The 18170-nt window shown below is 50.5% G+C and overlaps 1 protein-coding gene across 4 annotated transcripts in view; it reads left to right on the top strand.

Annotated features, from left to right (window-relative positions):
- The window catches only part of DPP6 (dipeptidyl peptidase like 6), an 857378-nt gene that overhangs the window by 710481 nt on the left and 128727 nt on the right, over positions 1 to 18170 (top strand). For all 4 annotated transcript variants that reach the window (XM_059396038.1, XM_059396041.1, XM_059396039.1 and 1 more), the window contains exon 7: positions 2644 to 2725. In XM_059396038.1, the coding sequence (XP_059252021.1) occupies positions 2644 to 2725 (82 nt within the window). The remainder of the gene's footprint in view (positions 1 to 2643; positions 2726 to 18170) is intronic.

The following is an 18170-nucleotide window of genomic DNA, read 5'->3' as shown; positions in this document are numbered from 1 at the left end:
AAACCCTACAGTGCTCTAAGACTGGGCGATATACCCAGAGAAGTGCTTCTCCTTCCTTATCCAGGCTCCTCATGACTAGTCCCTCCTTCTTCCCAACCACCCCCTACACATAACTAACCTCTGGTTTCTAGGTCATGTTTCCTGTATTCCTTTTTTTCACAAAGGAGGATATATGCATATTTTCTTACCCCCTTTCTTATAGGGTGGGCCACAACTGTAGATAGTCTGCTGAGGTTTGCACACACCATCATGAAAAACACGCCATATCAGCTTATGGAGGTCTTCATTCTTTTTATAGCTGTGCCATAGTCCCTTGTATGGATGTACCATGGTTCCTTCAGCCACACGTTGTTTCCAGTGGTTTGTCATTACACAGCTGCAATGAATATAACCTTCTGCATGTGTACGTGTGTACTGTGGGAGGCACATCCTCCCAGAAGTCTCCTAGCTTAAGAGTTAAATGTGCCCTGTATGAGGTATTGCCCAGCCTCCCTCTGGAATAATGGCACTGGTTTTCATGCCCACCAGCAAAGTATGAGGAGGCCTTTTTCCTCACAGCCTCACCAGTGCAGTGGGCCATACTTTTCTTTCTTTGGGGGAGGAGAGAAATTTCATAGGTGAAAAATGATAACGCAGTGTAGTTTCAGTCTTGATTTCTATGATTTTGCTTTGTTGTGTCCTTTTTAATACATCCGAGGACCTTTTGTATCCTTTTTGTGAATTGCCTGTTCATGTCTTTTTCTCATGTTTCTATTTTTTTTGTTTTTGTTTCTATTCTATTTTTCATATTTTGTTTCTATTCTTTTTGTTTATTTGTTTGTTTGTTTGTCTGTAACCTCAACATTTTAGGGTATTTTTTAATATGTTAGCTATTTGTCCATGGTATATGTTATGAATACTTTCCCCCAGTTTGCCAGTTATCTTTTGCTTGTGATGTTTTTGTTACGTGAAAGATTTAAAAATTTTTACATGGTCAAATGTGTCACTCTTTAATTGCTTCTGGATTTTGAGTCCTCCTTAGAAAGCCTTTCCCTACCCATGGTTAAAGAGGAAATGGCCCACATCATGAAAATACTTTGAAACATTAAAAATGAACACATGGTAGGGTTTGTTAAAATTCACTCAAAACCAGGAAGGTTAAGACCCCTCCCTCACTCTTCTAACTGCCCAGTTGTCAGTCTTTCCAGCTGAGTCCTACTATCATTGCCATCCGTTACTTAGCACCTAATCACCCCATCTTCAGACTTCCCTGATCTCTTTACACTCAGGGACCCTATTTAAAATGACTCTGGGGTATTGTGTACTCTCTCACCTTCCCCAACACTTTTCACTCTGAAGTGTATTCTGTTTTGTTCTGGTGATTTTAGTAAGCAGTTACTTTATAATTTTCTGCTGATTCAAGCCCAGAATCAGTACCAGCACTTTACCTGCCTTCCCTCTTGCCTCAACTCCTTTGTTCAAGCAGCTCCTAAAATTAAGCATCTTCTTTTTACAAAGACCATTCAGCCACAGCCTCTCAGTTGATGAATAAGTACATTTGTAGCTATGCCTTCTGCATAAGGCCTATCACAGCCAAGAGATGGGGTATGAACCTTACAGAGTCTGGTCCATCCAGCAGAACACAGATCATATGTCATGTGAAAGAAATATGAAAATGAATCTTTTCCATATGTAGAAAACAGTAGTAGCAACAAAATATACTGAAATATTTTATACTTATAAAAGTGTTGGGTTTTGGGGGCGCCTGGGTGGCTCAGTGGGTTAAGCCACTGCCTTCGGCTCAGGTCATGATCTCAGGGTCCTGGGATCGAGTCCTATATCGGGCTCTCTGCTCGGCGGGGAGCCTGCTTCCTCCTCTCTCTCTCTCTCTCTCTCTCTCACTCTCTGCCTGCCTTTCTACCTACCTGTGATCTCTCTCTGTCAAATAAATAAATAAAATATTTAAATTTAAAAAAAAAAGTGTTGGGTTTTTTTCAATTCTTCCATTATGACTTCTTCATTATGACATTTATTTAAGTATATAAGATGGATTTTGTTAGAATAGTATTTTGCATGTCAATAAATTAAGAATGAAAAATCTAAATGGTGTTTGAAAGGGAAAAACCCTTTCTCTCCAGCTTCCCCCTCCCCTTCCCTCTCTTACTCTCTCCCTCCCTTCCCCCTCCCCTCCTTCCCACCACAAACTGAAGTGTGGAATCTGTCCTCAGGCTGCTGGTTTGGGAAGGTCAGAATGACCTAGCGTTATGCTTAGAAAAAAACGATCCACCAGGAAAGCCCGTGATGGAGATAGAAATTGTGGTGACTTGTTACTTTATAGCCATGCATTTCCATTTTTAATGTTGACCGGTGTGGATATTTTGATAATCGATCTACAGATGTCTCTGCACGTTGTCTCTTAATAAACGTTTACTATCTGGGTTAAGCAGTGTTGGGCCTGTTTCAGCTTCATGTAAGTCATGTACATCTGAAGGAACCTAATGGAGGCCGAGACAGTATTTAATAGCACAAGCTCTTGAAATTCACGCCGTGGAAGAGGAGAGTAAGTTAGAGCTGGAGGATAAACACAGAGCATTCTTGTTTCCCACCATCTTGATTGATGGGTTGATTGATTGATTATTTTTCTGTGTATTTGTTTTCTTTCAGGGACCCTCAAAGTCTGGACCCACCGGAAGTGAGCAATGCGAAACTTCAGTACGCAGGCTGGGGTCCAAAAGGCCAGCAGCTGGTAAGCCAGTCAAGCTCGGGGACCAGGTTCGAACTTGATGAAGTTTACACATTAGAGGCTGAATCTGTCTCAGGACACTTGATGTCTGGGTTTGTGGGAGTCACGTTTTGGAAAAGGACACCAGAATATTTGCGTGTGTAACATGGTCATTTCTTTTTTTGTTAGAGAAGCATCTTGAAATTGGGACAGTGTGCTGTGGTTCCCAGCTCTGATATCCTGAAATCCCAATACCCCAACTGTAGCTGTGTGGGGATCACAGACTCACTGTGAGGTCAGGGGGATAAGCCTGGTCAAAGGGACTGTCGATGGGAATTAGCGGAATCGCGGTATCATTGGGAGTTTCTAGTGCTGAGTGTGGTCCTAACCCTCGGCTGTCAGGCGGCAACCAGCGGCCCCCATGCTGAGTGAAGAGGGAGTAGGACTCTCTCCCAGGGTGTCCCAGCACCAGCATCACGGCATCTCCTCCCGGGAGGTTGCAGCGCCCCCTGCAGGAAGCCCCTGCCAGCTGCGGTCAGGTGATGGGACCAGGTCTGCTCACCGAGCCCTCCTGCAGCTTGATGCTGATTCCGTAAAGCTGCATCTCAAAAACTCTTTTCCTAAAACCACACAGAAAATGATTATTTTCAAAAGCTTGGGGTGAGATGGTATTGGACAGTCTGTCTTCTGTCTTGGGAACTAAAATGGTCCTATTTTTCCCAGTGGTATGATTATTGTCCCTTGGTTGCACGTCCTATTGCCTTGAAATGGTTTAACGAAACGGGAGGATATGAGCCACAGAGCTGTCCTGGCTGTCACCATGGGCCCCCAGCCCCAGACACACGGTCATCAGGATCCAGAGAGCTCGTCTAGCCAATGGGAGTCAGCCAGTGGGGGGAGGCCCGGAGACAGAGGACACTGATCCGCCGTCAGAGCAAGGAGACCAAGCTCGCCTTTCCACAGCGGCTCTACCCCCCCCCCCACAGGGGGGACCCGCAGCTTCCAGCACGGAGCCCAGGTGTTCGAGGCTGAGTCTCCAACAGCCGATTTTAAATCCCTCGGAAATCCTGACTGAAGGTGCTTCTGGGAAGCAGATCGTACCCCGTCCATCCAGTCCTCCGTACAAGGGACAGGGCGCCTCCACAGAGGCTGCCCCTGCTCTCCATGATCCTTGGGCGGCCTCCTGGCCACAGCCTCGCAGGCTGGTCTCAGGGACCATTGACTCTATGCTCATGTCATGCTTTCTAGGGGCTGGGGAGGGTCTGAGTGGTCACAGGGGCCCCACACTTGACCTCTTGAAGAGGAATTAGCCGCAAAGCCAACCTTGCATCAGCTTCTCCGAGACAGCCTCCCGGACTCCCCTCCCTGCACCGTTGGGCTCCGCTTCCAGGATTTCGTGTCCCCAGGTGAGCTCCCGTCCCTACAATGTCCTGGTGCCACCGACGTGTCTCACCTCCATTGGCCACTGGCATCCAGTCCTGGACGGGGCCTGTAGCAGACGTCTTGGACTTTGCAAGCCCATGGGATCTTGGCCTCAACCACGCCACGTTGCTATGGTAGAAAGAAGCATTTGTAGGTCGTATCAAAGGAGATGGACATTGTTTTGTTCTGATAAAACTGTATTTGGGCCTGAAGGCAGGGGTTGCTGACCGGTGTTTGGGGTCCGCGTGCTCACCTGGCTGTGCTCCACTGAGCAGAGCCTGAGCCCGGGGCCCAGCATCCCTGTGACAGCTGCTCCTGGGGCTCACGGCCGCGGCAACGGAGACCTGCAACCCACGAGCAGTCCTTGCAACACTGACAGATCCCTCGTTGCCGTTTTATCTCAAAAAGTAAATATTGCTCCCCAAGGGCAATCTGCTCTAATTATAATGAGTCAGACTGAAGTGAGGAATTCTCCTTTGGGTACAGAGAGCACAGCTGCGGGTCAGGCTCACTAGCGAGCTTTCTGAGCATCATCTGAGCAGCGCGCTTGGCTCGGGGACCCCCTAAGAGAGGGAGATGGCGACAGGCACCAGGAGGAGGCTGATGGCACTTTCTCCCGTGCCTCCCTGTGACCTCCAATCAGTGGCTGTTGGCGGCTCGGATGACTTTGGTTGGACCTTCGGATGACATCATAGTTAATGAATCCCGCCTGCCTGGCCCGTTGTCAGAGGCAAGGAGACGGCGGACATGGGGAGGCCTCCGTGGTGCGGGGAAAGTGTCGGGGATGGCGTCGGTCTGTGAGCTCCGCTGTTCCTGACGGATGACCGCGCGCTTTCCAGAATTCGATGTACCCACCCAACCTGAAACCAGGAAAATGGATTTGGCTAGATTCAACGGGAATCAAAGAGAAATCACATGTTGGTGTTGAGGTGTTGAGGAAGTGCCTTCCCCGGCTTCCCCCGCCCCATCTTTTTGTGGTCAGGGTTCATCGCCATTTGCTCTGAAAACACGAGTTTTCCCCAGACGGTGTCTCCCTTCGTCTGTCCCCGGCAGAAGAATCTGTCTCTGGGAGCTCTGAGTTTCTTTCCTGGGTCTTTTCATGAAGCCCAGGCCCTATGTGTGTCTGTCTGTCCATGTAAAGGCTTCTGCCGGCTGATTGGACTAGGATGGCATGTCTGCCTGGAGGCAGCCTTTCGTCCTACGTGTCACCTGCGTGAGGGCGCAGAGACGCAACCAGAGACGCCCAGGCCGGCTGGGGGACCTGCTGGGCATCTCCGGCACAGCCCTGGAGGTCCGGGCTGACAGACATGACCAGTGGTTGCTGTGGCCAGTCAGCTGGAAGGCCGGTCCTCTGTGTGTGCCCGGTTTCAAGAGCTTTCATTCACTCACTTGTTTGCTGTGTCAATGAGAGGCCCTGAACCCTCGCCGTGCTCCAGAGCCTGGGGGGCAGAGGAGCGGCGTGGTTCTTCCCCCCACCTGGTGGACAAAGTGTCTACAGCCGTGTCCACCAGCTGTCAGCGCTGGCGACAGCTTCATGCCACCCTGCCCTCCCCACCGCGACTCCGTCCCCTCGGCGCACACACTCCGGGCCTTGGCCACAGCAGGGCTGCGGGACACGGTCACTGCCCTGCGTGGGTGCTGGCCTTGCTTCAGCCAAGCTTCGTGGGCCGTCGAGGCTGGGGACAGCGATGTCCCCTCCACAAGTCCTGACGGGCTCTGGCTCCTCCTTGCTCGTTCCCCGCTCGCTTGAGGCTCTTCCCGTCAGAGCCGTTCAGCCTCCCGCAGGAGCCCCCACCAAGACCCTGAAGTCCTCTCCCAGGGGACTAACAGGGTCCCCGATTTCGCTGGATTCTCTCCAGCCCCACCCGCCTTCAGGCTTTGTCCCACGGCCCTCCCGCACTCAGACCCGTTCTCTGAGGTCCCTGCCGTGGGGACCTTCACAGGACCCCTGGGCCGTCCCCACCTGCGTGGCTGGGTACGCGTCCTCCGGCCTGCTGGGTCACAACCGCGGCTCTCAGTGAGTCTATCCTAAAGCAACCACGCTCTAAAAATTGGCTTCTTGTGAGTGCTTGGGCCTCGGTGTTGCGTTCTGCCCACCCTGCACCGTCTTACTGAAGGTTCTTTCTAACATAGCAACAGCGAAAGAGACTGAGGCTCTCACTTCCCCCGTTCACCGGCCCTGACTCCCCGCAAATGCGTTATTCCTCCAGGAGTCAGTGGCGGGTCCAGAAGAATTCGAGCTGAAGTTTTTCGTGCTCACTCTGGGTCATTTCATAGCATTCAGTTTTCTCCTGTAGAAAAAAAATATTGGTTTATTTGTTTGAGAGAGAGAGAGCGAGAGATCACAAGCAAAGGGGAGGGGCAGAGGAAGAGCCCGACGCGGGACCCAGTCCCAGGACTCGGGGATCGTGACCCGAGCCAAAGGCAGACTCTTAATCAACTGAGCCCCCGAGGAAAAAAAATACTTAGAGAAACCCCACTAGCCTTGTAAAAATTCATGCTACCAAAATTTCAGTAATTCAGCATAAGGTACCAGATGAAGAGATTGTTCTCGAAACACCCAAATGCTCTGTGAGTCGGAATAAAGAGCAGAGGGGGGCAGGCATGAGGGTGCGCTTCCGGCACCTCGTAGGAGTGGGCATCCGCGGAAGCGCTGGCAGCCACAGGGAGGCCCACCTGCTTTCGGGGGGACAGCAAAGTGCAGAAGGGACAAATGGGCACCTCTCTCCCCACCGCCGCAAGCTGCACCCCGGGAACGGGCAGGGGCAGCCAGGACCCCGGCTTCTGTGCTGGGAGCACGATGACGGGAGGCCAGGAACAACCCAGCTTTGAACCCAGGAGCCCTTATCCGAACCCCCACGGTCGCATTTCAACCGTCCATTCCGTCTCAGAATCTAGAGGTCCTGACTTAGAACCTTAAGAGGAAAGGGAAGTCTGCTTAGTTTGTTCTGCTTCTTAAGGGCCACTAAAAACAAAACCTTTAGGATCAAATGGGCCACATTCAGATCTTGATTCTGGCACTTACCAAAGGTACGGTCTTAACATACTTAATCTCACCAAGCTTTGCTTTCCTCGTCTGTAAAGGCAGGTTAAGATCGTGTACCCTTGAAGGGTCACCGCATAGATTAAGTTAACTTATTCAAAGTCCGTGCTGCAGAGAGTAGGATACAGAAAGCGTCTGGGAAACCAGGGCTCTATTGTTGTCACTAGAATGATTACGCGGCTTAACCAAAATATGGAGAGTGAGAGAAAAATAAGGATTTCATCCAGTGGCTGTGTGTGTGTGTGTCTAATGGTGCGTTCGGCTACACGTGGTGAAGCAGGGGAGGAAGCCGGGGAGGCTTGGGCATCCAGTGGGCGCAGTCTCTTCCTGGCTCTTCTCCAGCTCCTAGGGGTGAAGGAAAACGCCACCCCTCCCTGTTCCTCCAAGCCTGTAGCTCCTTTAAGCAGGTCCGCATGTGTCTGTCTCCTTAGAGAAGGCCACTAGCAGGTGACAGCAGCTGTCCTCCAATGTCACCCCAGAAATTATCCCCCAAACAGAACAGACTACATCCTTTATTAAAGAGCTGGGCATTAGATCCCCAGAACGTAGTCATCTTCCAAGGGCAAGTCTCTCTCCTTGAGGCCGCCGTCCCCCCTTCCTGTCACCCCCAGGCGCGGTGACCACCATCCTACTCTTGGTGTCCATGAGTTCAGACTTTTTAGATTCCACAGGAAATGAGATCATGCAGGACTTGTCTTTCTCTGTCTGACTTAGGAAATGGTAATCATGTGACGAGGGAGGGGTTAGTATTTCAAGAGACTCTCAAATCACCTTAAACTTATACAGTGTTAGGTGCCAATTATATCTCGGTGATGCTGAGGGAAAGCCTGCGGTCCTCCTGTTTCCCCTTCCCAGCTCCTCCGTGCACCAGCCGGCCTGTCCCGGGACCTCAAGCTGGACAAGGCTTCTCCCACCTCAGACAGCCACCAGACACCTGAGCAGAAGCGGATGAGCTGCTTCCCCCAGGGCATTATTGCTCACCCAGTTCCAAGTCACCAAGGGTTGCCCCCCGGCAAGCAGCGTTTTAGCGACGTTGACAAGTCCAACAAGGGGAGAGAGATCGATCTTTCCAGCAAGAGGAAATTATTTAATGAAATGCCGTAGACATGGGGAGGACCAGACTGAAGTGACATCCCATTAATAACTTATAAAAGCCTCTAATCAGTTTGGGTTAATTTGGTATTCATTGTAAAAACATTCATCATGGGCACTGAAGTCCATGACAGTAGCCAAGAAATTAATATCACCGGGATGGAAATTGCCTTATGTATCCTCAAATAATGGATGGAGCGGTTTAGTGAGTGATGTACTAGCTCACTGGGGGTACCCTTCAAGTTTAACGCAATATGCCAGCTCTTCGTGTCCCCGTGGCACTCAGCCACTTAATGTGTCCTCAAGTACGTATGCTGAGTTTTTGTCACTTAGTCTGAGTGGGGGGCAGCGTGACAGAGCTGCCTGACGGTCACAGCTGAGGAGTGAGTGGAATTAGGATGCGGCGGTGGGACTTGTTCCTTCCACCGAAGGGCTCTCTGAAGACACGGGGATTTCCAAACACATAAGCAACTCATAACTCTGGGATTTTGGAGGAAGTGAGGGAAACAATGTAAATAGGAAAGTGGAGTTTAAAAACTCGTTGTCCTGCCGTGAGTACAGGGGAGGGGCACGGGAGAAAATCCATTCTTAAAACAATACAGAACTACGTAGTAAGAGTCACCGAGACACGCCACATGTTAGCACAGAAGTCCTTCTACAGAGAGTCCAAAAGCGGTACACACAACACACTCAGAACACTGCTGTCTAGAAATGATAGTTTGTAAAGGCCGTCAGTATCCTAAGTGTTTATAGGAGAGTGATTTAGCAAAGCATGGCCATTGACAGGATGAGCTGTTATTGAAAAAGATAGATAGACTGTATGTGACCTTGGGAAATGGAGCATCTATTAATTAGTGTTAGGACTAAAAATAAGGTGTTTGGTATATGTTTTGTACGCGGGAAAGATAATTATTTTGGTCTGGCCGAACTGGGCCCATTTTTATCCACTTCTCAAAGTTTCCTGGATACTGGAAATGTTCCTGGAACGTTAGATATATTCATTTAAAATGGGGAAAAGAGAAAAGTCATTGTAAGATCTGACTGTGGGAGTCCTGGCGGACACACAGTCGGTGGGTGTGTACGCAGCCTCACGCGGGCTGGAGCGCAGGCCGTTCTGGGGGTGCCGTCGTGAGGAAGCCAGTCCCCGGCGGTGACCGTGCCCGTGGTTCCGTGGGCTACAAAGCTCTATGCAAATGTGTCCTTTCTCCTGTCTCTCCGGCAAACCCTTAAGACAGTATTTTCCAGGCAAGGCAATTAAGAAGAAGGTGGAAAACCAGGCCTGACCTCATTATGCATGTCAGTCTGGAGCATAAACTTAGTTTCCTCCTCATCAGAGCTCCCGAATGCAATTGCACTGGAAACAGTGTATCCGTCCGAGGACAAATTTAATTTAGAAGGTGCCCGCATCAACCGTGGGACCATGAGGTCAGAGAATTTCAGGATAGTCCATCAAATAGAATTTAAAAGCAGGACCAGAATGGCCTGTGAAGGAAGAGCGCGTTTACTGTTGGCTTCCTTAAATCATCTAAGCAGGCAGTGATAAATTAAAATGACCTTTTTTGACCCACGATGGGGTGCCCAGGGTGGAGGCCACAGTCCTATCCGCAGCCCCAGGCAGACGTCCCCCATGACACGGAGAGCAGGTTCTGGCCACGTGAGGATTTGTCCAGGTGCCTAAGAGGAGCTCTGAGTCATTGATACTGCGAAGCGTTCTTCTTTGTGTCTGTGATGGGCTTTCTAGACCATGTTGTGAACATCTCCCATTCGAGCAGAGGGAGTACCTCTTTATCACGAGTCCTAAAATGTTTTGCAATCTGAAAATGTCAAGAGAACGGCTCCACATCCTTGTCTCCATAGACTAACCATGATTTCTTCTTCCTCTAAACTGCTGTAACTTCATCCATGCCATGGACCCTAGCAGACCAACATGGGTCTCTTGATTTTCTTATTCAACTCTTTCAGTTTTGAGTAATTATCTCCCAGATCCCATGTAAGCTGCTCAAGGACAAAGGACATTTTCTACTGCATTTTGATCACCAACAGCCCATTGCTCTGTATCTTGCAGAATACAGGTTTTCAACAAATACTTGTTAAATGAATGATATCCAGAAGGGAAACTAAACTAAATGTCAGATTTATAGGCATAAGATCCCCAATTCATAGAAATTGGAAAAAGCCAGTGTCATAAGCTGAAACTTTTAAGATTTAACAACTTGTCTGATGTTTAATTGGCTCAACAGATTATGAGACACTATGGAAGGACTTTGGGATTTGGGAGTCAGACTTTTCTTTTTTTTTTCCCCTTAAACAGTTTGTTATACTATTAATCATCTCTAAACAAAGACGTGAGTCTTCACTATTTTTTTTTTTTTAAAGATTTTATTCACCTATTTGACAGAGATCACAAGTAGACAGAGAGGCAGGCAGAGCGAGAGGAGGAAGCAGGCTTCCCAACGAGCAGAGATCCTGATGCGGGGCTCGATCCCAAGACCCTGAGAACATGACCTGAGCCGAAGGCAGAGGCTTTAACCCACTGAGCCACCCAGGCGCCCCGTGAGTCTTCACTATTAAAATTTATCAAGAACAGGCAGGCTGACCTAAACCTTCTGACCAAAGAGTTGGAACTTTGGCTTTCCAGAGGAATTTCAGAGACTAAAACCACCTCTGTGCTTACCCCAACAAGACACCTAAGGTGATTTCGTCCTGTTTAACACCAGACTTGCTGATGAGCCTTCCCCACTTACCCTCCAGTGAGCGCGTCTGGACTGGGAAATGACACGAGATACTTAGCGCCCAGCACCAGCAATGTTTAGCTCACTCGAAACTGGATGCTTCCAAGAACCTTGGAGAGATTTTATCAACACCTAAGCCAATTACTTGCAAATGATTCCTTCTGCCTTCTCTTTGAAACAGACTTCAGGGGACTCCTTCTTCATAGCATGTTGTTAGCCTTTATTAATTATTGCAAACCAATTACAGATATGAGAAAGGCATAATACTTCACTTTTTTAAGGAAACTTTCCTGACACGCTGTTTTTCCATTCTGCCCTGGCTGTGTTCATAGCCCGTGAGGTTTTCTGTTGCCTGTCTGACTCCTGGGGAGCATGGGTTGACTTTAAATTTACATTAAAAAAAAAACAACCTATAATTTTGATGTAAAAAATTGCATTCTAAAAAGAACAATATTACAAGGGAGCACAGATAGCCAATGAATCAATTAAAAACACAAGGAAACCAACAGAAACCAAAAACAGATCCCGGGCGTCTGGGTGTCTCAGCCGGTCAAGCGTCTGACTCTCGGTTTCAGCTCCGGTCATCATCTCAGGGTCGTCAGAGCAAGCTCCGTGCTGGGCATGGAGCCTGCTTGAGGTTCTCTCTCGCCCTCTGCCCCTCCCCCCCCCCCGAAAAAACATATCCGTTTTATTTATTTTGGACTGTGTTTGTTGTTATGTATAACCAGGTTAAAGCCTAGTTCAGCTGCTTCCACTTAACAAAGAACACACAGCAAATTCGTGCGTTGACCTTTCGGTTTGGTCTTCAGTTGGGAAACTGACCGTTTATCTGAATGGTTCTGGTTTTGACTATGGTGGCTTCAGTGGCCGCTAACGGCGGGAGGTGTGTTTTCATTCCCTCAGTTGGGCCTGAGTTAATGAGTGTACATGTGCAGGGCAGGAGCCGGTCCCGGCCCCACTTGTCTGTGGCCTTGCCACTGAGCTTTGCGCCGGCGGAGCAGGGCCGCGGGGTCTGTTCCCACGAGCGACAGGCCTGCGGGGCGCCCCGCCCTCCACGGCCGCGCAGGGCTCTGCTTGGCTGTCACCTGGCCTCACCCGGTTTCTGTGCATCCTGTGGCCGTACCCGCTACTCAGCCGGAGACACCCCGTCTCTGCTGTTGCCCAGATCGGAAGGGCACACTCGACTCCCCCACCTTCCCTTCTCTGCCTTGATCCGGCAACAGGCGGCGAGTTCTGCGGTCTTGGCTGACAGCTGGCCTTGCTCCTCCGCTCCCACCGTCACCTCCCCCCGGGTTCCTGTAACAGCTCTGCCTGCCGGTCTCCCTCCTGGAATCCACTCCTGTTCTAGAATGTCCTCCGGTCTGCAACGGAGGGACCATGCCAGCGTTCCCACGAGAGCCGTTCCATTCTTGCGTGGAGTCCTGGAATCCACTCCTGTTCTAGAATGTCCTCCGGTCTGCAACGGAGGGACCATGCCAGCATTCCCACGAGAGCCGTCCATTCTTGCGTGGCCCTTAAGAAGGAGGCCCCAGCCCTACGCCCTTCCTGGGTGTGTCCCCTGCTGTCACCTCCCTGCCCCGCACCCCATGTGCCCAGGCTGAGGACCGCTGCGGTGAACTGCATCCAGTCCCTGGAACTCGACCTGCTGCCGTCAGTCGGACACGCTCCTAATCCCCAGCTCAGCCGCACTCCCTGCCGGCCGAAACCACATCGCCTTCCCGATCTCGGCTCACTCCTGCGTTTCCCCACGTCGTCCGCCCACAGCCAAGACTGGGCTTGGAGACCCTCTGCTTCCTCTTCTCCCAGTGCTGTCCCCAGTGTCACCCCGGGCAGTGACGTTCTGCTGCCTTGTTGTCTTCCCCCACGGACCGCAGGCCCCTTCAGAACAAGCTCCCGCCTGCCCCGGGTTTACAGCCCTGACGTCCGGGGGGCTGCGGACCTGTCAGACGCTGAATGAGGCGCTCGGTTCGGGCGTGTTATTCACCAAGGAGCAAGTCAGTCCCCTTTCCAGTAGCAGCATTACCCCCAGTCTCACTCGTCCTGCTTCGTCGGTGTCCACCCTCTGCTCGACGTTTGCTGACTTCCATCCTGGGCCGTAACCCGGGGCAGACCCCCCTTCACTCCGGACCTTCTCGGCCTCCGTAATCAGCCGTGGCATCGCCTCTACACCCAGGCCCAGCCGCATTCCAGTCAACTCCCAGATTTTCAAAGAAATTATAGTAGCATAAACACATATTTATGTCATTAAGCTTACTTTCTCCATAGCCGTAGGCACTCTTAGATTTTTAAAGTTAACTGAGAAGTGTGAATATTTAATGGAACTTGGATGACTGAAATGTCCCCTCAAGTCACAGATTCCTGTAAATCAGATCACCCAGGACAAGGTTCATGGTGGCTCAGTGAATTCTGTCTTTTAAATTTCCTGTGTTCTGCTTTATAAAATTAGCTGACTCCAAAGTCTTCCTCCCAGAAAATACAGATTAATAAAAAAATAAATTAACAGGTCAGTGGGAAAGCAGACAATCTATTGTAGACTGAGGTCACCAGCTGCAGCCTCCATTAGCTCCTAGCAGCGCGGGTCATCGCCCCGTGTCCCTGATGGACCATGTCTGGCTGGAAATCGGTGTCAGAACCCAGCCCGCCACCAGCCGGGGCTGCATCAGCCTAACTGTGGTTTCCCAGTGAAGTGACCGTTGTCAGTCGTTTCTTCCAATAACTCTGAAGTTTATTGGCTAAGAGCTCAACAGACTGTAGACATTTAGTGGAACAAAAGGGCTTTGGTGTAGATGCTGGTTAAGAGGAACCGTTCTCAGCTGCGCTAAGGTAACTCTGGAAGGACCCACATGTGGGCGTCACGCCCAGAGGTTCCCGTGTGTTGAGACGTGGTGGGGCTCAGGCGTCAGGCTGTGGGAGAGCTCCCAGGAGCCTGTCCCATGCAGCCGGATGTGAGTGCCAGGGGCCCAGATGCGGGCAAGAGGGGACTGGGTGGGCTCGTATACAAGCTGGGAAGCCTCACAGCCACGTTCCAACTGCATGGCGAAACCAAGGATCGGTGAGATTACGGAGGCTGCGTCTTGAACCCCCAGGCCTGTAACAAAGGCCTGTCCATGTGTTTACATGGGCATTACCGACCAATAGGACATTTCCAGCGAGACTGTCCCTTCCAAGAGGCAGCCGGACCCCATCAGACTGGGAGGTCGCTAACTGCCTCGCGGTTTGCCACGCTCCTGGTCCCTCGGTGCCGTGCGAGGTTAACATTAAGACGTCCCCAAACTGGTTTCTCTTTCCCTCCTCACTGTGGGTGAGGGGTCATTGTCCACGTGGATGTAGATGTTCCACACAGTAACCACTTTCCGCGTGATGGTCTCCAGTCAAACCTACAAGCAGTAACGTACACTAGAAGGACAGCCTGAAGGAACAGAGGCACTGGGCTGGCGGCGGCGGGCTGTCCCCGTGCGGTAGCATCAGCTGGGACACAGGACAGAAGGACACAGCGACCCCTCCCTTAGGGCTTCCAACAGGCCAGGCGAGGACGCCCCTGCCATTTATGAGCTTTGGGGGGGGCTTGCTGTCAGACCCGCTGCTCCGGCTGACCTCGCACGTATCGGCGGAGCCGAAGCAGCCCTCCACCACGACACCGTCACAGCAGGACGTTGCGTGGGCTACACAGTGGGTGGTCACATGACTTATGTACCGCGTGTGCCTTGGTGCGCCCAGTCCCCCGAGCATGTTCTGGGGAAATGTCCTGGCGGTCTTTGGCACTGTGTGTGCAAGAGTGTGTGTGTGTGTGTGTGTGTGTGTGTACATGTGCACAAAACACACACTCGCAGAATTTAAAATAATAATTCAGTTCTTTTAAAAACACTTTTGGAGAGGGGCGTCTGGGGGGCTCCGTCAGTTGAGCGTCTGACTCCTGATTTCAGCTCAGGTCTTGATCTCGGGGTCGTGAGATCGAGACCCGTGTCAGGCTCTGTGCTCAGCAGGGAGTCTGCTTGGAATTCTCTCTCTCTCTCTCTCTCTCTCTCTCTTAAATTAAAAATAAATGTTTTTAAAAAACACTTTTGGATGATTACTTGGAATTACATTGTTTCTACCCTAGCTGAGAAAGAATTTATAAACTTAAGCTACTGAATTTTCCCATACATGGTATAGTGACCAATTTTTTTACTTTTTCAAAAAAATGAAAATGTCTCTTACTAGAATTTTATCATTTTCTCCATAAATTGTTTCCACGCATCTCACTTAGATGTATTCCCAGGTATCGGATGTTTTTGGACCTGTTTGATGTTTTGTTTTTTCAGATGTGACTTTTTAAATTTATGTTTGCTGGCGAGCAGAACCACAGTTTCACTTTTCTTATCGATTCTGTGTCTAACAGCCTGGCTAACCTCCTTTAATTCCAATAATTTATATATGGCTTTTTTCGGATGATGGATTTAGACAATTGTATCCCCTCCAAATGATGACTGATTCCAGTGCTCCTCTTTTGTCCTGTGCGGGGCTCCCGTTCCCCGTCGTACGTCTTGCACTCTCTGGGACAGCCAGTGGCAGTGGGCTAGGAGGTAACTGTGGGGACCCAATCAGCATCTCGTGTCCGCTCATACGCAAGATGCTCCTGAGGTTCCCTGTTCCCTGTTTAGCGGGACGAGGCTGCAGGCTGTTCGGTGCACGGGCTCAGCCGGCTCGAGGAAGGTCACTGCTATTCCGGATTGCGCGGAGGCTTCCTTTGCTCCTACTGTTGTGTTTTGTGTTCTGATTTCTCAACTGGAATGGATTTTGAACTCGGTGTGTTTTCTGCTTCGCACGAGATGATGGTGTGGTTTCGTCCTCTCGTCCACCAACGGGAATGGTGTAGTGATCAGCAGGAAACCAGCCCAAGGTCACCAGGATTAGTCCCACCAGTGATGGTGCATTTCCTTCTCTACATGTGTATTTTGCTGCACTTTTAAGACAACTGTTCTGTAGGATTTTTGCATCTGTGTTCATGAATAAAATTGATCCGCTGACACGATACATCACATTGGTGAACTTGACTTAGAAGACTTGACTGAAGTGGTGCTTCCCCAAGGGCGCACACAAAACTAGGTACGAACTCCTCTAACTTCAAAGCCGAATGTCATTTATTACAAACGCCAACAAACCGACACAACCGGCCAACCGCACGCAGTAACGTTGGTTTTCAGGGCTGGAGTTGTAACAAAACCGTGCGTGTGGCGGTTGAGAACAGGCTATGGCACAGCCTCACCCGAGCAAGGCCTTCATTTTTCAGGCCTGTGTTGCCATCTTGTGACTGCATTTCTGTGATTTTTCTTTCCTTGACCTGCTGAGAAACCATTTTTGGACTAACACAGCCCTGATACTGCCACGTCGCTTGGCAGGAATGTAGCATTTGTTGACTTTATCAAGTTCGCCCGTGTTCTCTCCTCACTGGCCCGCATCAGAGTGGTAGTACGTAGCAGTGTGCTCGTGAACGCAAACCCAGGGGCTAGACGTGGTGATGGTTCTTACCTACTAGGCCTTCCGGTGGTTGAGAAGATTTCGTAGTAAATGATGAAGAGTTGTGTCAGAATAAACACAGGAAACTTGAAAGTCCTTTAAAAGAGCCTTCGTCCTCAGACTCCCTGCGTATGGCCACTCAGTTCAAGAAGCGCGCATCTGGACTTCACTGGTTCTCAGAAGAAACCCTCCGTGAGCTTTGTCGAGCTGCCTTTCAACAAACATTAGCCTTAGGAACAGTTGACTGTCCTTATGGACAACAAGTCCATCCGTAGAACCCCAGTGAGTGGTAAGAAGCATCCTGGAAAAGTCGCTCCTGCCTGGGGGTTCATCCATGACTCGGCCTAGAGACGTCACCCTCCTCCCATGGACTCAGGACGACTCTTTTCATCATGACCTGAAGGTAACACGGATGGTGTCCAAGGTCCCACAGGGACCTCATGACACTAGAGCTCTGGGTGCCCATGGGGAGCCCATGGGAAGTGGGGAAGTGGCCCTACCAGCCGGGCTTTTTTAGGGTCCCATGTGACAAGCAATTTGGAAGTGTTTGGGGTGAGCCTGACACTCTCCTGAGTTCGTGTCTCTCCACATCACCGGGGCAGAGCCCCCTCGGTGTAGACCCACGGCAACACGTGTTCAGTGGAAGGTCTGGAACATGGTTTTAGGGGTTACATGAGCCCCCCGAAGAGATGGTGCAGGTGGTTAGTAAGGGGAGCGGTCTGTGTTCAGTTCTCGTCGAGCTCTGCTGTGCAGACGAGGGCCCGTCCTCGATAGCTCCTGGTTCCTGCTGACCTCCCTTCCTAACAGAGAGTGTGTGCCTTGGGTCTGGAGCTTTCTGTTGTCCTGGATGGGATTAGCAATACTGTTGGCTTTTTTGATGTTTATTTTGTGTTCCCCTCATCTTCACTGCTAAAAATACAGGTGTTCTGTGCACACCAGAGATACAGAATTTCCTTTATAAATGCAACTTGTTTACGTAAAGAGGAAATTGATTGGAAAAAAACAAATTAGAGTAGCAGTGATGCGCCTGCCTGGTCCAGTCCTGTCAAGGTGCTTGGTGGTTGGCCAGCCTCTGGGAAGCATTCCTGCAGTGGAAGGAACCCAGGGTTACCAACCTGAGCCGGACTGAAACCCAGCCCCACCCCTCACAGGGTCGTATGATGCCCGCGACCCCCCTCAGCCTCCATGTCCACACTCGTAAACAGGGTAGAAAGACCTCGAAGGGGTGTTGTGAAGGTCACAGAAACAGCTCGTGGGCAGGCTCACCCAGTGTGTAAGTATCCGTTCCCTTCCTTGGCCACTGATGTGGAAGGAGAAATCTAATGGTGTCTTGAATCGGCCAAAGCTCGAATAAATTTTGCTCAAACAGTGAGAAAATTACAAGACGTAAAAGCATAGACCTTGGAGCCGTATTAGCTTTTCTTGACCTTGAACCTCCAGAGTCAGTTTCCTCACCCACAAATCAAGAATGAGGAAGCTTCCTATTTTGCATGCTTATTGGGAGAATCTGTAGCGTCCTTAAATCACACAGCGGCGATCCCATCACGGACACCGTCGGCTCTCAGCAAACGAGGGCGTTTTGTTCCGGTCCGTGTTTGCGGCGTCCCTCGCCTGTGTGACACCCGCCGGCCTGTCCCTCGCCTGTGTGACACCCGCCGGCCTGTCCCTCGCCTGTGTGACACCC

The sequence above is a fragment of the Mustela nigripes genome, chromosome 4 (assembly GCF_022355385.1).
Source record: "Mustela nigripes isolate SB6536 chromosome 4, MUSNIG.SB6536, whole genome shotgun sequence".
Taxonomy (NCBI): domain Eukaryota; kingdom Metazoa; phylum Chordata; class Mammalia; order Carnivora; family Mustelidae; genus Mustela; species Mustela nigripes.
Note: the sequence above shows the minus strand (reverse complement) of the source record. Positions and strands in the feature narration are given on the sequence as shown.